This window comes from Ursus arctos, unplaced genomic scaffold (genome assembly GCF_023065955.2).
Source record: "Ursus arctos isolate Adak ecotype North America unplaced genomic scaffold, UrsArc2.0 scaffold_24, whole genome shotgun sequence".
Lineage (NCBI taxonomy): Eukaryota > Metazoa > Chordata > Mammalia > Carnivora > Ursidae > Ursus > Ursus arctos.
Window position 1 is genome coordinate 36,100,618 of NW_026622919.1, and position 19,345 is coordinate 36,119,962.

Sequence of the window (19,345 nt, forward strand, 5' to 3'; positions counted from 1 at the left end):
ACCTGAAGCACAGGAAGGTATCTGAGTCATTCATTGCCACCGTTTCCACCTGGGCCCCTCATCTGGTTAGGGGAACCGCTCTCACACTCCTGGTCTCAGGAAACCCTTCACACTCTGAAAACTGAGATTCCCCAGAGAGTTTTTGTTCATGTGGGTTATACCTACTGATATTTTACGGTATCAGGAATTAAAACAAATATTTTAAGACACTGATCCATTTAAAATAATAACTGTATTTCATATTAACAAATATTTTAAAGCAAAAATTTTGTATTTTCTAAAAATTAAGATGACATTGTTTTAAATTTTTGTAAATCTCTTTAATGTCTAGTTTAAGCAAAGACAGCTGGATCTTCATATTTGCTCCTGCATTCAACCTGTTGTAGAATACTGTTTTGATTGAAGTATAAGAAGAAAATCATGCACATATATTAATGGGAAAAGGGAGCAGTATTTTAACAGCTTTTTCAGATTAACTAGATATTCTTGATTCATTAAAGATAGACAAATGCTTTGTTTTTCTTTTTCTTTTTTCAGTCCACAAATGGTAGTTCCCTAAAAGTTAGTTGGAGGGGCACCTGGGTAACTCAATGGGTTAAGTGTCCGACTCTTGGCTTCAGCTCAGGTCATGATCTCAGCGTCATGGAATCGAGACCCTCATCAGGCTCTGTGCTCAGTGTGGAGTCTGCTTGAGATTCTCTCCCTCTGCCCCTTCCCCACTTGCACGTATGTGCTCTCTCCCTCTCTCTAAAATAAATAAATAAATCTTAAAAAAAAAAGTTCGTTGCAATGTGGAATCTGAAACCATATCAAGCTTTTAATACTTGATTGCATTAAAATCCATTCATTTATCACTTATTTTGACTGGATCTTTTACCCATGCATAGTTTTGTGACACAGGCACTGGTCATTTGGAAAATATTAGTTGAGTTATGCAGATCTTCCCAATGATGACAAATTTCATCACATAACAGTAAATAATACATTCATTAATTTCACCACCAAGCTCATTAGAAAAGTCTGTAAGTATTGGGAAGCTGTCAAGCTCATGTTGCAAGATACAAGTTTTCCAACAATTTAATTTTTACTTCAAAGCTCGAAATACATCTACTGTCAAATTTTTTCTCTAGAAGTGACAGGTTCACCTTGTTCATTTTTGATAAAATGTCTTCTGAGTACTGAAGTCTGATTAACTATAATTTGTCTGTCATTCTTTCACTTAAAAATGCGATTCCCATTCAAACAGTTGTGCAAGGGCTTTTCTCCAAGTCAACCATCACACTTTGCTATGCAGCAGAAGTGCTTTATGCATAATTCCTACTTTATCACATGGAATATTAAAATGACCTATACTCAAGGTTCGAAGCTTAATAAAATAAATTTTTAATGCTTCATGAAGAACAGTCCTAAGTGAAACTACCCTTTTTCCTGCAAGTATGTAGTGGTGACAAATACAATGACTACAGTTACAGTTTGGCACTGCTACCTTGATTTACATTAAGGCATCAGCAGTGCAAATGTCAACACAGTAAAAAAAGGCAAATAATACCCAAGTATTATTATAAGGATAGCTTTGACCTCACAAATCTCCCAGAAAGGATCTTGCAAATCCTCAAGGGCCTGTGGATAATCCGTACCTATCTCCAAATGGTCTGTCTGAATTATAGGGGGAGAAAAAGACAACACGGACTTTGTTAACATTGATTTTCATCTTGAATTCAGCAACTGAATATACAGTGGTAGAGTTAAGGACATTAGTTTGAGCCAATTAAAGAACGTATGAGCTTCTGCTTCTCAGTACGCTTCTAGTATCTTCTAAGACTACTTCAACAACAGGTCTGTAACTGTGCCAGCTCTCAGGAGGTTTCAGACTAGATCTCTACGCAAAAAGATCAAACTGGTTTCATTCTTCAAAAAAACTTAAGTCACAGAGTTAAACTAAAAGCAACTATACTTCCTCATGATCTTTCAGTGAGACAAACTCATTCTTATAGATTCTATGATGACAACAGTTAAATGAAAAGCAGTAAAAGCCATAAAATAGGGTATGGGTCTAAAGTGACCAACAGCAGGAGTGATTACCCTTACCTAACGTCCTTCCCCACAGTCATGGCAGCAATCACTTTCTTCACAGCCTCCTTCCTCTTTTCTTTCTTTTCGTTGTTGAGTTCAGCCTTTAATTCAAAGATTTCTCCTACAAAAGAAGAGACCAAATTGGTGAGATCCCAGGACCAGAAAACTAGAGCAGAATACTACACTCTGTAATAAATAACATGACAGGTGACCAGAGGCAGGGCAGCAACTGAAGAAAATTTAAAAATTACAGGACAAGTACAATTTAAATCCATAGAATATTAATTGACCCACTGATAACGATACCATCTTTGAGGTTATAGCTAGAGAAGAAGGTGCAATCCAGATCTTAGAAGTGTAGGAGTGGGGAAAAAAAAAAACAAATCTCACGATATCTTACTACTATAGGGAGAAAATAGCATCTGAGTGATGATGATCTTCCATCAGAATTTCAAGGCCCCAAAGAAAAAATAAACATAGGCACAAAACAGGTTCACAAATCTGTTTTCAAACCAAAGAGACTCCAGATATCAGCTCATTCACCCCCTCTCAACTTTACCAATAAAGAACTGAAGCTCAAAGATCACAGAGTGAATGAGTGACAGAGCTGCTCTTAGAACTGTGTCTCCCGACTGTTGAATCCAGAGGTTTCCAACCTTGGCCACACACTAATATTACCTGCGAGGTATTTAGAAATAACAACACTCAAGCTCTGCTCTGGACCAAATAAATCAGCATGTCAAGGAGAACTCTCACACTCATATTTTTTAAAGTTCCTCCAAATTATTCTAATGCACAACCAGGGTTGACAATCCCTGCTCTAATTAGTACTTTGAGAAGCTGATGGGCTTCAAGACCCCATCCTATTCAATTGATCTAACGGAAATGATAATCTCAAAGCTTCAAGAATGGTACAAATCAGAGTCATTTCTAAAGGCACAATCTTGAATGAGCACTCAGGCCCTGCACTGTGAAATGCCAGGGCTGTCATCACTATTTTAAGGACAAGGCTCACCTACCTTCAGAAAGCTGGAGCTGAAAGAAAAGACGGTAATAATCCTCAACTGGTTTTAAAAGGAAAAAAAAAATACACCACTAAGCCTACAAAAAAGAAGTTGGCTACTCCCAGTTCAACCCTCCATCTAAACCCTTAAACTCTTCTACAATACCGCCTCACTTTCCGCCATGTTTACGACTGTGCTTGATATTCATTTTAACCAGACATCATTCACCAGTATGGAAACAGCGGGGACAGCAAACTATGTGATCTGCTAAAGCCTTCAGATGGGAAGGATGAAACTCGTAAGGAACACAGAAGTTCAGCACTAAAAAAGCTTGTTACGTCAATATCCAGCGCCAGCAAGGCAAACAAATTGAAGTTACAAAAACTGGTTTTAATCAACAATTGCAAAAATTGCAGAAAAGCTGGCCCCTTTAGAGTCATTCTCCTTTCCACCAAGTCATCTCCTGCCAAATCCAGCTCTTAGGGTTGCCATCATTTACTTCTAGGAACAGTAAAGGACAAGCAGCAGGGTTTCAAAAGTCTGCACTGTGAATAGCAGCAGGAGCTGAAGAATCAAAACAGGATGTAACTGAAACTATTCCAGTTCTAGCATAAACTTAAAGAATATGTTCCCAAGGCAGTTCTGGTGGGTGTTACAGGAAGTAAAAGGAACACAGTCTATCCATTTTTTAAAATGTGATATTTACCCAGCCGTGATTCAATCTGTAGGTCTTAAACTTTTACAAATCCCTGAATAAAAAAGGTTACCAGGACTCATTACAAGAGAATGTTTGAAGAGTTACCTGAGGTTTCTTTTTTTTTTTTAATTAAAGATTAATTTATTTCAGAGGGAGAGAGAGAAGAGGGAGAAGAAAATCTCCAGCAGACAGCCTGCTGAGGGTGGAGCCTGACACAGAGCTCAATCGCAGGACCCTGAGACCATGACCTGAGCCGAAACCAAGAGTCAGACACTTAACCAACTGTGCCATCCAGGGCCCCAAGTTAGGTGAGTTTTTAAATGACATCTTTTTAGGTCAATAGACAATATCTTGGTGATCAAAGCATATAAAACGTTAACAGAAAAAATAAATACCATTTCAGAGAGTCAGAAAAAAAGCTGAAAATGAGGGACAAGTGGAGTTAATGGTTTTCGTGAAGTATAAACAATAAACAGAGAAGTTGTTGAGCGGGAGCCAAGGAGGGCAGGAAGTGAAACATGGTATCTCATACATACAACTTTATTAAATTCTTACATTTTTTCCTTCTCCCCCTAATAAAATCTACCAAGCAATGCCAGTACCTAGTAATGGTTCTCAATCTTGGCTGCACATCAGAGAAATGTGGGGAGCTTTAAAAAATCTGCACACCCAGGCCATATTCCAGACCTCAGGGTACCTCAGGTGGAGGGACCTGGACATTAGTATTGTTTTAAATTTCCTTGGGTGATTCCAGTGTGTAGGCAAGGTTGAAAGCCACTGACCAGTAGTTGATAAAATTAAGAAACTCACTATGGAGTTCTCCCTATTGTTATAGAAGAGCTCCTTTACCCTTATTTAATTCCAAATGACCAGAACGGACAGATACACTTACACTTTCTAGAAAATGTTTTGCTGCTCTTTGTTCCCTCCAGGACACCACAGGGTGCCCTCTTCTATTTTTTTTTTTTTTTATTTTTTTTTAAGAGTTTGAGTAGTGTCTACGCTTAACGTGGGCCTCAAACTCACGACCCCAAGATCAAGAGTCACACGCTCCACTGACTGAGCCACCCAGGTTAAAAAAAAAAATTTTTTTTTAAATCGTATCTTAAAAGTTGCAAAACAAAGGCACCTTTGGGCTCAGTTGGTTAAATGTCTGACTCTTGATTTCAGCTCAGGTCATGATCTCAGGATCCTGCTATGGAGCCTGAGTTGGGCTCGGCGCTCAGTGAGGGTTCTCTTCCTTTTCCTTTGCCCCTCCCCCTGCCCTCTCTCTCTCAAATAAATAAAAATCTTAAAAAAAAAAAAAAAGTTGCAAGATTCCCCAATTGTTAACACTGCCACATCTGTCTGATGATACTTTCTATATATTTACATGTTTTTTCCTGAATCAGTAAACTGCAGTCATGTCACTTCAGTTCTAAATATGTCACTGCATAATTTCTAAGCACGATTATCTTACTAACTATAATGCAATGATTAAAGTCAGGAAATTTAACACTGACGCATCATTAGCATCTAATCTATGGGCTTTATTCAAGTTTTGATAATATCCTCCATAGCAATTTTACCACCATCCCCTTCAGGCCAGGATCCAATCCAGGATCATCCAGGATCATATGTTACATTTATTATCATGCCACTTTAGTCTTCTTTAATCTGCAACAGTTCTTCAGCCTTTGTCTTTCAGGATGCTCACATTTTTTAAAGGTATAGGCCAGTTACTTGATAGAGTGTCCTCAGCTTGGGTTTATCACAGAGGTTCCTTCAGGATTACACTGAGGTTATGCATTCTGACAGGCAAATTCTTAGGGGATGTTATGTTCTTCTCAGTGCATGACACAGAGAGACAAAAAATGTGTCCCATTACTGGTGATGTTAAGATCAAATATTTGGTTAAGGTGATAAATACCACCTTAAACACTGTAAAGTTACTATTTTTTCCTTTATAATTAGTAATTTGTGAAAGGAAACTTTGAGACTATTTAAACGTCTTGTTCCTCATCAAACTTTCACCTGCTAGTCGTTTTAGCATTCACTGCTGACTCCTGCCCGAATCAATGATAACTATGATTTGTATGTATATACATATTATTCAATGGGTTATAATCCACTACTATGATCACTTTTTTTACAGCTCAAATTATCTCAAATTTAGTGACAGGAAGCCCTTTCGAACTATGCTGCTCCCTGCATGTCCCACCTTTTTTTTTGTTGTTTAGCATCTCTTGCTTCCTGGCATAAGATATTCATGTTCATCTTGTACTTTCCCTTGACCCACCCTGGAATCAGTTATTTCTCCAAAGAGACCTGCTTCCTTTTAGTGGAAAACGATACTTAGAAACCAAAGGGTATTAGGTGTCCTTTGCATCTATTCTGACTTGAAGGAAATTAGGATATTTAATCAGAAACTCTGTTAGAATGTTGAGAAAGCATGACTCACACACAGTAGACACTCAATAAACATTTTCTGAACAAAAAAGTGGAATGAATAAGTCGAGGAAGAAGGACTCTGTGTTCTTCAAGACCAAACTTCATTAAATTTGGAAACAGGAGGCTGAGGCCAGTAAACTACATTGCAAAGAAACACTAAAGATAAATTCTGGGGCAGAGAAGGTGTCCTATTTCAGCCACTGGAAGAGAGAAGAAAGGATCCATCTGAGAAGGAAAGTTGTTGGAGAATAAGAGGAATGATAGTTGGTGTCATCCCAGAATACCTCAGTAAGTATAAGACTGCTAAATACAAAGCACAGAATTCTAATCCTGGAAATAAATAAATCTCAGCTGAGGACACAACAGGCTGAGAAGAGCAAAACTGGTCTGTTTTTGAAAGGAGGGCCATCTACAGCACTAGAAATGAGCCGTTATTTAGGAACAATTTTATAAAAGATGAGGAGGTTGGGCTTTCCCAAGAAGAATCCTTAGTTCCCAGACCCACAGCCATATGTAAAAAACAATACTGTATTTTTTTTTTTTAAGATTTTATTTATTTTGAGAGCAAGAGTACACATGCGTGTGCACACCAGGAAGGGGGAGAGGGAGAGAATCCTCAAGCTGACTCCATGCTGAGTGCAGAGCCTGATGCTGGGCTCGATTTCATGACCCCAAGATCATGACCGGAGCCAAAATCAAGAGTCAGACACTCAACTGACCGAGCCACTCAGGCACCCCGTAAAGCAGTTATTATATTTCTGATTACAAAGACAATGAGGTTAATAAATTCAAAGCTTTTTTCAAGTAATCCACAGTCTGTGACCTAAAAATCATGGAACTGACTCTAGAGGTTCCCTGTTTTAAGCACAAAGAATGTTTTTAGACAACACCCAAAGAATGAGGTAGATCCATATGGAGGGATATAAAAATATCAAGTTTCTATGCACTGTTGCATGACCTCTTTTTGTTAAAGATAAAAAACTGTTTAATCGTATGGATTAATACTTGCACTTATATGCATAGAAAAAGACTAAGGATACACCCTGAGTTCACCTCAGGAACCAGAATAAGGAGAAACAGAACTTGCATTTTTACTTTTTTATGTGATCTCTATTACTTTACTAGTACTGTTATAAAATATTTCCAAGTTAAAAAAAAAAAGAGAATGAATGTGCTTCTTCCTCTTCTGCCTTCCTCACATCTACCAATCTTCAATGGATCAAAGTTGGATTTCATCCTCTTACCATTAACAGAACCTTCAACTCAAAATGATGTGCATCACAACCCTATCTTTACAAACCCGTCCTTTAATAATTTATTCAAACACCCTTTTCTGTACAAATAATAGATCTCCATCGAGACAGTCCATAATATGCACGTCTGAAGAGGTCAGGAACATTCTGGATGGAACGATCTTAGACCACAACTTTGAAGAAACTCACAAGAACTCAAAAGTTCTCTGATCAAGTTTTCGTACTTACCTTTTTTATTGGTTGTGAAGTACTTGGAGTCAGTCATGGTTTTGGATCTTTAATGTGCACCTACAACAAGAGAAAAAAAAATTCCTTTATCCAAATTACTGATGTCCGACAAGGCATTTGATTAATTTTAAGAACATTTATATGAATTTCTATACTCAAAAATGAGTATTTTCTTCCTTACCACCATTATTGTTGATTCAAGAGATGCAAAGATAATTAAGAATGTTAACTCTTGCCTCAAGGAACTAACTGGGCAAAATCCATAGGCTAAATGGAATGAACTGATAATCTATTATGGCCTTGCGATTTTATCCATAATTACCTCCTCAAAGCCTCCAAAACCTCAAAGCACATACATCTTCAATTAGGCCCTCAAATATTTAAGATAAGAAAGTTTGTTTTGAAAGATCTCCCCATTACTTTCCACTCAGGAAAATCTGATTTACTCCCTACCTCAAGATGGAGTCATTCCAAAGCATGTATCCTGAAGCAATGGTAAGGCTGAAAGAGAAAACAACTGCGCCAACCTATTCACCATTACATGAAACTCCTGAAAAAAAGGAATCTCTCAGAATAAAAAGCCTACATTAAAAGGACAATATTCTTCCACAACAAACATCTAGAGGCAAACATGCCTTGCACATGGATTTTTTAATTATAGCTTTCTTATTTCCAACAATCTATACTTAGCCAAAAACTATTCCCAAAGAATAAATAATATCCCTTTACAGATAAAAACAAGGAAAAAAAAGATATTTATTCAGTCACATTGCATACAAAAGAGAATCAGAACTGGTGTTAAAACTTGAAAGATCATGGATCCTAGCCTCAATTACTTAGCCAAAAACTATTCCCAAAGAATAAATAATATCCCTTTACAGATAAAAACAAGGAAAAAAAAGATATTTATTCAGTCACATTGCATACAAAAGAGAATCAGAACTGGTGTTAAAACTTGAAAGATCATGGATCCTAGCCTCAATTAATGCTTCTGTTCCAATTCCCGGAAGAATTAATCCAATCGACACATGGTTCCACTAGTGAAACAAAAATGACATGGACTGGTCACATTTCTCCCCAAATGAGACAATATTTTCTGATTTAAAAAAACTCTTAAGACTTTGTCCAAGGTACATGATACCTTTAAACTCAAACATTTTCATTTAATAATATTCCTTCTGCACTCAAAAACGTGTATCTTCTTCCTTACCTTCCTCATTAACAATACTTATTACCAAATTTAGGACTGATGCCTGGCACCTGCTCATTACTGTCAGGCCAAAACAACATGAGTGATAATACATTTGGCAAACAACAGTAAATATGGATCAGAGAGAAAAGATCTAAGCAATAAACAAATCAATGTAATTAAGGAAAAGGAAAAAGAGCCAAATAAACATGAAATAATGAAAAGAGCCTGGCTTAAATCTGATCTCTACAATGTGTTACTTGGATAGCCTAAGGGAAATTAGCCTCAACTGAGATCTTTCCAAGTAGCTACTATTTACAGTCCTGATCCTTACGCAAAAGTGCTTTAGGTTGTACCAGAATTTCCCTGATTGCCCTCTTAAAAGATGTGAGCTAGAACCCACAAATACTATAGAACACAGAAATTCCCGCTTTGATAGTTGTTATAATTAAAAATTAGCCTGTGACAGGGGGTTTGCCTTACGCAATATTTTCATAATGCCTTTCTAGCAAAAATTCAAAGAATGTTATAATCATTTAATCCATTCACAATGTACGCTGAAGGCGCAAACTGAAGAAAGGAGTCCTTCACGTATAAGATCTGGAATGAATCTGAAGTTATCACGTAAGAACTTACACATACAAAGAGAGAAACCGGTACACAGAAATGATTACCAGAACCTGACAGAAGAGCTGTAGCTCAAGGCCAGGCTGGTCTGTCTAGGATGTTACTATGCCATTTTAAGTACAATAGAATCCTCAAAACTTAAAACTTACTTAAGATTTAAAAACAAAATATGCTTGGAAGTTTTCACCCGGTTTCTTTGAAAAAGGGCACAAAAACTGTTGTTTTCTAAAGATCTCATACACATATGCACATATTAAATTCTTAACGGGAGTCTTTTTTTTTTAAGATTTTATTTATTTATTTATTTGACAGAGATAGAGACAGCCAGCGAGAGAGGGAACACAAGCAGGGGGAGTGGGAGAGGAAGAAGCAGGCCCATAGCATAGGAGCCTGATGTGGGGCTCGATCCCACAACGCCGGGATCACGCCCTGAGCCGAAGGCAGACGCTTAACCGCTGTGCCACCCAGGCGCCCCTCTTAACGGGAGTCTTAACCACAGTCTGTTAAATATAAAATTAACCTAGTCTTAAATTCTACCTTTATTAGTGACCCACACATTTCACTACCTCCATTAAATTTCATTGTCAAGGAATATATTTCTGTCCTAGTCATTGTGAGCACTGTGTTCTTAACTAAAGAATAATGTACCCACCCACAAAATTTCAGGGAAGAGAGACAAGTAATCTTAGCTCCTAAAATAAGAATCCCTGCTCTTAAAGAAAGGGAGAAACCTATCACTCTTAGCTTCCACTGTTGTTAACAACAGTAATGAAGTATCCCTTACCCGTATTGACAGGGAAACACTGTATTAAGTCAGTTCCTGCCTTAAGCCAAAAGAAAACTCCAAGAAAAATGAAAATAGTCTAAACAAAAACAAGTGGGAAGAGGTGGTAGCTGTACAACACTGTCAATGTACTAAATGTCACTGAACTGTTCACTTTAAAATGGTTAATTTTATGTTATATGAATTACACTTCAAAAAATTACATATGGGGCACCTGGGTGGCTCAGTCTGTTAAGTGTCTGCCTTTGGCTCAGGTCATGATCCCAGGGTTCTAGGACTGAGCCCTGCATCAGGCTCGCTGCTCAGTGGGGAGTCTGTTTCTCCCTCTCCGTGCTCACTCACTCTCTTTCTCTCTCAAATAAATCTTTAAACAAAAAAAATTACATATGCATTTTTTTAATGAGATAATCACATGCCAAAGATGAACATAACCAGATTCTCCAAAGTACAGGATGGTGAAAACTGTGGCCTGCATTAGAAGCCAAAAGAAAAGCAGCCAAGATAGAGCTGAAAAAAATAAAAAGTCAATATTCGCTGAAGAGCCTCAAAAACCAAGGTCCACCTGGAAAAAATTCTTTTTTGCTCCTACAGGAGAACCCCAGGAAAACGTAAAGCCATCATGGAGTTTGAACTCACACCACCTTTCCACCGGATCAAACAAGACAAGTCACTGACTGTTGTGTATGGCCTCGGAATACTGCTAAACGACGAAGGTGCCACAGGGAAAGCACACACTCACTCTTACTTGTCCTAGCAGCGTGTGATGTCACTGCATTTTAAGGGAAAGCCTCCCTCCCTACACAGATGATATATCTGGATTGAACATAACCTAGTTTCTACCAAATATAGGTTGCGAAAGACCCTTCTCTTCTATTCCTCCCTCCTTACAGTGCCCCTAAAGAAAATAAGGCCAGAAAAAAATTAATAGGGTCTCAATTTCAAATGGCTCTCGGGGAAATGGCATCTAAATGAGACTTGGTGAGGCCACTAAATCCCTTCTTTTCACACAAAGTTGGCTTTACAGTTTGGTGCCCGTAGCGAAAAACTGGCTGGAGTTAACACAATTACAGAGCAGAAAGGCCATTCAGACATCTTTTATTACAAGGGTGAGAGGCGTTGAGATTTCAAATATTTTTAAGATTATATTTATTTGACAGAGAGAGCACGCACAAGCAGGGGGAGCAGGAGAAGGAGGCTCCCCGCTGAGGAGGGAGCCCCACACGGGGCTCGCTCCCAGGACCCTGAGATCATGACCTGAGCCAAAAGCAGATGTTTAACCAAGCCACCCAGGCGCCCCTCAAATATTTCAATAATTAGATATTTCAATGCAAAGATAATAGTGTCTTCCATTATCATTTAGTTCAAAAGAAATTACAAGACACCTAATTATAACACACACACCTATGATTTTTTTTTTTTTTAAGATTTTATTTATTTTAGAGAGAGTGTGTGGCAGGGAGGAGCAGAGGGAGAGGGACAAGCAGACACTGTGCTGAGCTCAGAGCCTGACATGGGGCTCAGTCCCATGACCCTGAGATCATGATCTGAGCAGAAATCAAGAGTTGGAGGCTCAAACGACTGAGCCACCCAGGCGACCCCACACCTGTGATTTCTATTTATCTATGTCAGATTACAAATTTGTTAATATTATACAGTAAGAAAGAAGTTCAAAAGTTTTACATCCGATTTTTTAAAAAGATTTTATTTAAGAGAGAGAGAGAGAACGAGCAGGGGTAGAGGAACAAGCAAACTCCCCACTGAGCACGGAGCCAGACATGGGGCTTGATCCCAGGACCCTGAGACCATGACCTGAGACGAAGTCAGACACCCAACCCACTGAACCATCCAGGTGTCCCAAGTTTTACACCCAATTTTTTTTTTAAGTTTTATTTATTCATTTGAGAGATAGAGCACAAGCAGGGGGAGAGGCAAAGGGAGAGGGAGAGACAAACTCCCCTCTGCGCAGGGAACCCAATGCAAGGCTCCATCCCAGGACCCTGGGATCATGACCAGAGCCAAAGGCAGACGCTTAATCGACTGAGCCACCCAGGCGCCCCTTACATCCAATTCTTAACTGAAATAGCAAAACTCTGGAAAACTTAAGCCTAGAAGAAGGAAAAAAGGAGACGGTATCGTATCTAATTCACTGCTTGCTCGGCTTAGGTCAAACCTGTACATAAAATGTAGTATTTTTAAATATGGATGTTTAAGGGGGGAAAAAGATGAACTGGGCTTTCTGGAGTCTCTTAACTCACAGAATGTTAGCTTTGTGTTAATTTGACCACTCAATTTTCATTGAGGCTGTTTGCAGAACACACTATCCTTTCTGCTTCATTGGGAGTTTAAACTGTTAAGGTACCTGCAAACAGTTCTCACCTTACCACGACGCTTAGTCATCACTGGAATGTGTTACACGTTTTCTTGTACAGCTGCATCTCCTTCATCTGCTGCTTTCTATTATTACTTTGTAAGTGTACCCTGAGGCTAAGCAATACAGGCATACCAGAAAGGTAATTAATCATTTAAATTGTTCCTCATTCAGACCACTTTCTTGGTCATTCCACCTTTCCTAAACTTACCGCGTTTTCTTTACCTTTTTAACCAGAATGATTATTATAACAGTATCTTGCATTTAAAACACACTTTTAAAAATCAAAGTTTAGGGGCGCCTTGGTGGCACAGGCGTTAAGCGTCTGCCTTAGGCTCAGGGCGTGATCTTGGTGCTCTGGGATCGAGCCCCACATCAGGCTCCTCTGCTAGGAGCCTGCTTCTTCCTCTCCCACTTCCCCTGCTTGTGTTCCCTCTCTCGCTGGCTGTCTGTCAAATAAATAAATAAAATCTTTTTAAAAAATCAAAGCTTAATGAAGCCTCAACACTTTATGCACACTGCTTCATAATGAAACAGCCAGATGAATTCAATAAAAGCCTCCCCCCAGGTAGAAGACTGCTCTGAAAACAAACAGCATGAATTAATTCTTTGGATTCAAAGAATATGGAAATAACAGGACATTCCAGTTTCTTTACCTCTGGCTTAGTCTACAGCCGTTCTCAAACCAGATCATTCCTGCTATGCCCAGAAAGAAAAAATTCGGTGCCAAGATTTACCCCTACGTGCTTCCTTCCCCCTCTCTCACTTCGGGTCTGAAGGTTTCTCTTCCCTTCCCCCAAGTGTCAGGAATTCCGCCTCTGCCCCAGGTGGTCAAGATTCTAGGGATACATTCCTCCATTATGAGGTGGGAGAGAGGTGTCGCTTAACCCCGAATTACGGGAGACGGGCGAGTTTTGTCCATCAATGGACAAACCTGAGAGGGAATCCCTTTCCCCTTCTGCTTAGCTGAACACGTCCCAGCCTCTGAGTGAACGACGCCAAGCGGGGAAGACGGAAGGTTCTCCCGTTCGGCCTCCAGCCTCTACTGGCCACACCCCTGGCCTCTGGCCCCAGCCCCCGACCTCGAACATATCTTCCCTCCGGTGTCCCCCTTGCCCCAATTCCCAGCTGCCACACCCGAGAACTCCCTTGCCACGCCAGAGCGGTGGACTCCCTTTCTCCAACCCTCTTCCTCACAACGGTCACACCCGACGGCTCGCTTCACCCTCAACGGTCACGCTCCGAGGATTTCTTCTTCCCCTCCACCAGCCTCCAACTCAACCTGGGGTCCCCCAACCCATCAATGAGGGACACACCCCGAAGTTAGCCGCCCTGAACTCACCGGAGGCAAGGGCGGGGGTGGCGGCGGCAGCCAGAGAGCACGGCCCGAGTGGTGTTGTAATGGTTTCCTGCACGTCACGACTCCTCCAGGTCTAAGCCACTGCGCAAAACCCACTTTGCCAGGGACAAAGATGGTGGACAGGAAACTCTGACGTCAGAGAGCCTCGCCGCGTACCGTCATCCCCGCGCGCGGGAGAACAAGAAAGGCGGCGAGCTCTGTCGCTTTGGAGACGGACAGGTTTTTGCTGGGAAACTGGAGACTGGACCCGAGAGGAGGTTCAGTGGCTATGCAGAGGGATATATTAAACAAACTGATGTTCTCTGGATTTGTTTCCTCGCATAGGACTTCTCTAAAAACTCTCACATAGAGAGGATGAAATATCCTGTTCCTTTTATTTAAAAAAATTTAAAAGCTCAGCTAATTTTTCAGGCCAGTTCAGGACTGTGGACAATGGTGATCCAGCCCAGGACTATCCATGAGCAGTGGGACCAGAAGAAAGTGGTGCAAGGAAAACAGGGTGAGACGGCATCAGATCTGAGTCCAAATCCCTGCCTTGAATATGACTGGGAAATCACTTAACATCTCCTTAACCTTTGTCTGTGAAATGAAGCCAACGATCTAACTTTCCCTGGCTCGTGAATTTTGAATGGGATAATGTAGATAAAGCACCTGGCTTACACAAAAGTTAGTTATTTTTGGAAACCAAGACCTAGAAATCTCTGTACCTCTCCCTCAATTTTGCTGTAAACCTAAAACTGCTCTGAAAATACTAAGTCTTTAATTTAAAAACAAACAAAAACAAAAAAACGTGAAGAGTGAGAGTCTGGGGCAGAAGTTGAGGAAACCAAAATGCAAAGGGGACTGCAAAGTAGAAAGCGAGAAGGAAAAGCAGGTGGTTATAATGTTTTAGCACATTTTTAGAGTTCTATGAAAGTAGGAACTGTATCAATCTGTTCACTCCCCTGAGACCTAGCTCCCCTCCCCAAAATTTGTTGAATGCATAAATGTATGAGGGTTGTTGAGATCAAGCCCCGCATGCTCTGCAGGGGGCATGGAGCCTGCTTAAGATTCTCACTCCCCCTCCCCCTGAATAAATAAGTAAATAAATAGTCTTTGATGTCATTGCTGGGACCATCAGTAGAGATATGAAGGCAAAAGCCATGCTGCAGAAGTTTGAGGATGAATGGGAGGTGAGGAAATGAAAGCAGGAGTTTTGAATAACACCACAAGAAAATATGACTGAAAAGAGTATATAGGATGTTTGAGAGAGAAAATAGGATTGTTTTTAAGTTCTATAATCATACATTTTCTTTACACTATCTCTTTAGCAATACCATGAATTCAATGATTGTTCCTACCCATAGGACTCCTAAATCTTTATCTCTAGCCTTGACCTATTCCCAGCTTCACTACCAAACTGCTAACCACACACTGGGAAGTTCTAGATTTATGGCCCACCCAAATCAAACAAATCATGAGATGAGGAATGGGTGTTGAAAACCTGGTTCCAGTCACAACTCCCAGAAATCAGAGATGGATTTTGTTAAAAAAAAAAAAAAAAAAAAAAAAAAAAGCCACCAGAAAAATCTTTATCAAAGGACTTTGATTCATATCTTCAAAACCTTTTAACAGCTCCTCAATGCCTAGTAAGTCCAAACCTATCCTTCCCTCAGTTTCTCCCATCTCTATGCTCTTTAGTTTTCTCATCTGTAAAATGGGGAAATAGTAATATCCAATCATAAAACTGTTTTAAGTTTTATAAAGGGAATTAATCTATGTAAAGCACTTGGAACTATGACTGCACATAGTATGACTATGTAGCATTTGCTACAAGTGTAATTATCTCAGTAAATTACACTGAATTGCTTAAGCCAGAAACCCGGAGAGTCATTCTTAATTTCTCTCTCCCTTAATGGTCACAACCAAACCATCTCCAAGTTGTCAATCTACCTTCAAAATAAATCTTTAATTCATCCAATCCCCTCTATTCCACCTCATTAATCTAAGCCACTACCACCTATTGCCTGGGCTACCAGAAACCTCAACTTTTCTCCCAACCATTATCCATACAGCAGCCAGGTTATTTAGCTTATTCTGAAGTATAACAAACATTTTTAAAAAGTGCACACATCATAAATGTAAACTTTGGATGAATTTTCACAAAGTAAACATAACAACATTACAGGGTCACCTTAAAAATACAAACCTCATCATGACTCTGGTGTATAAATCCTTCAAGGAATTCCCACTGCACTTGAACTAAAATCCAGTCTCTTTCCCATGGCCAGAGTCCTTGCAAGATTTGACCCCTACCTCTCTAACACCATTTTATGCCTTACTCTACATGTCCTCTTTTGCTATTGCAGCCCTCATATATGCCACACTCTTTCCCATCCCAGGGCCTTCACAAATACTGCTCTTCCTGACTAATAATCACCTCCATCATCCTCCAAATGCTCACATTGGTCTCAGTTTAACTGTAATCTTCTCAAAAAAGACACTCTGTTTGCCCAATCTAAAATGTTCTGCCCTCCTAGCCCACACTGCCACGCCATCCCAGCCCTTATTCCATTTGTAAATTATGAATGTTTATTTACTTATTATCTCCGTCCCCAACTAGACTATAAATCCCATGTCTGTTTTTACTACTTCATACTCAGCACCCAGCATAATGCCTGACATATAAAGTTACTCAATATTAAATGAATGTCCACAGGCAAAATACTAAAAGTAGCATTTAAGACCTTCCATAATCCACCTAAATCTATATTCAACATACTCTCTACTATTCCTTTCTGTAGCTCCACAGTTAAAGTAAACTAAACAATTTGCTCCACATACACTCCATGCTGCTCCCTTAGCCTAGAAAGCCCTACCACTACAATGACTTGCCCCAAATGTACTCCTCTTTTGAGATCCACCTAATTCACAAAACTTTCTCAATGGATATGTTATGGTATAAGGTACAGAAGGTACCAGGTTACATCACTATATTAGAAAGCAACTGACAAAGAGAAGCTGAGATAAAATATGAGAAAAGAAACAACGTTTTTCGATTTGGTTATGTAGGCCAGTATAGGCCTTCTATTTAAGCTGGTTTGTAGTGCCTTATTTCTCCCAGCTGATAGTTATCTCTTCCTACTAACACATCAGACTAACCTATCTGATGGCTCTGAATACCTCTTCACGTAAGTACACTTTTTATGTGTCTGATCTATTACAATATAAACCTGAGAGTGGGATTTATGATGAGGTGGTTATTATTTGTTGGCTGTAATCAGTGGCATTAATTGGGGGCACCTGGGTGGCTGTCAGTTAAGCATTCGACTCTTAATTTCGGCTCAGGTCACGATCGGGGTGGTGAGATGGAGCCCCGCAGGGGGCTCTGCATTCAGTGAGGACTCTGCTTGAGATTCTCTCTTTCCCTCTCCCTCTCCCCCTCCTCCAGCTCACATGCTATCTAAAATAAATAAAATCTTTTTAAAAAATAATTGACAGTTAGGGGCACCTGGGTGGCGCAGTCGTTAAGCGTCTGCCTTCAGCTCAGGGCGTGATCCCGGTGTTCTGGGATCGAGTCCCACATCAGGCTTCTCTGCTAGGGGCCTGCTTCTTCCTCTCCCACTCCCCCTGCTTGTGTTCCCTCTCTCGCTGGCTGTCTCTGTCAAATAAATAAATAAAATCTTTTTAAAAATTTTTTTAAAAAATAATTGACAGTTATTTTTTACTGCCTTTCCTTTTTCTCTTGCAATTTCAATTTACTCTTGGGGTATTAATCAAGGTGTCTTGCCCTTTTTTTCCCTTAAGATTTGTTTACTTTAGAGAGAGAGTAAGCAAGTGCAGGGGGGAGAAGGGGAAGGCAGAGGTGGGGGGGAGAAAAACAATCCCAAGCAGACTCCGAGATGAGCACAGAGCTAGACACCGGCGGATCTCATAACCCTGAGATCATGACCTGAGCTGAAAAAACAGAGTTGGACACCTAACTGACTGAGCCAGCAGGAACCCCAGTCTTGCCCTCTTCTAAGAGTGAGAGTGGAGAGGAAATCTGAACCAAGGTAGGGCAATAGGGATTTGAGTAAGTACAGTGACAGAAATTTGTTGAAGCTCATTCATGCAACAACACTGCCTGGGTGAGACTACTAATTCTTGCTGGAGACAGCCAATACAACTGTAGTTCCTGAACTTTTTAGAGATGGCTTTCCTCGTTTTGTTACCTACTCCATATATTTCCAAAAAAAATTTTAGTTTAAATATTAGCTTGTTTCTTTTGCTTGTAAACAAAGAACCCTAACTGATACAAACGTTTAACTTCCCACTTGTAGTTGATGCTAAGTCTCAACTTCGTCCTTTTGTAGTTCAATTAAGAAAAGCCTGCAGACAATAGCTATCATTATTAGAGCACCTAATACTTGTCAGGTGCTTTATATAGATACATTATCTCTAGTCCTTGAAATTCTGTAAGGTAGAAGTCTGCTATCAACGTGATTTTCGCTGGCAGGTTATTTGGTAGAGTAAAAAAACATGTTTAGAACTGTAAGATTAGGGGCACCTGGGTGGCACAGCGGTTAAGCGTCTGCCTTCGGCTCAGGGCGTGATCCAGCGTTATGGGATCAAGCCCCACATCAGGCTCCTCCGCTGTGAGCCTGCTTCTTCCTCTCCCACTCCCCCTACTTGTGTTCCCTCTCTCGCTGGCTGTCTCTATCTCTGTCGAATAAATAAATAAAATCTTTAAAAAAAAAAAAAAAAGAACTGTAAGATTAACTTGTAAGATTTTATTGAAGCAATTAAACCCAAACCTTATTTTTGAGGGTTCTCATTATGCAAAAACCAATGGTCTTTATACCATAAGATCCTGTAAGGCAGTGAATAATACCTTCTATTCCTATCCATTTAGCACAGAAGTGGGGAGGGGTTGGAGATAAAGGAATGGTTGAACTTTCACTCATCGAAATTCAATAAACCTGTATAAGCAACTCAAACGAGGCAAAGTTGCACACGATGTAAAAACATTTTGCAAACCGTAAGGTAAATTACGTTAATTCTGCAATACAAACAGTGAAAAGTACCATCTCCCAAGCGCCCCCAGTTCATTCTAGTTAGAACTCATCAGGATCCCTTAGCACTGTATTCACATCTCTGTGATACATCCAAACGTGTACGAGGGCAGGAACCATTTGCATCAAGTGTGGCAAATGCCTAGTTATGCTTGACCATAACTACACCTAGGAGACAGTTAATGTACCAGCTAGAATGGAAAGTTAATCGTTCCCAGTTCTAACGAACTGCAGGAACCCTTCTCTTCTCACCATTTTTTAACATAATAATTGGCAACAAAGCTAAAGGCTTCTATCCC

General features: G+C 39.9%; 1 protein-coding gene across 5 annotated transcripts in view; it reads right to left on the reverse strand.

Moving 5' to 3' along the window:
- Window positions 1-19,345, reverse strand: part of AP2B1 (adaptor related protein complex 2 subunit beta 1) — a 125,312-nt gene that overhangs the window by 105,593 nt on the left and 374 nt on the right. For 2 of the 5 annotated variants that reach the window (XM_026517597.4, XM_026517596.4), the window contains exons 1-3: window positions 13,996-15,566; window positions 7,686-7,745; window positions 2,089-2,194 (exon numbers count right to left, since the gene is read on the reverse strand). In XM_026517597.4, the coding sequence (XP_026373382.1) occupies window positions 2,089-2,194; window positions 7,686-7,722 (143 nt within the window). In that variant the 5' untranslated portion in view covers window positions 7,723-7,745; window positions 13,996-15,566. Of the gene's footprint in view, window positions 1-2,088; window positions 2,195-7,685; window positions 7,746-13,995; window positions 15,567-19,345 lie in introns of those variants that run through there. The other 3 variants (XM_057318289.1, XM_057318290.1, XR_008961321.1) reach the window with 2 other exon arrangements.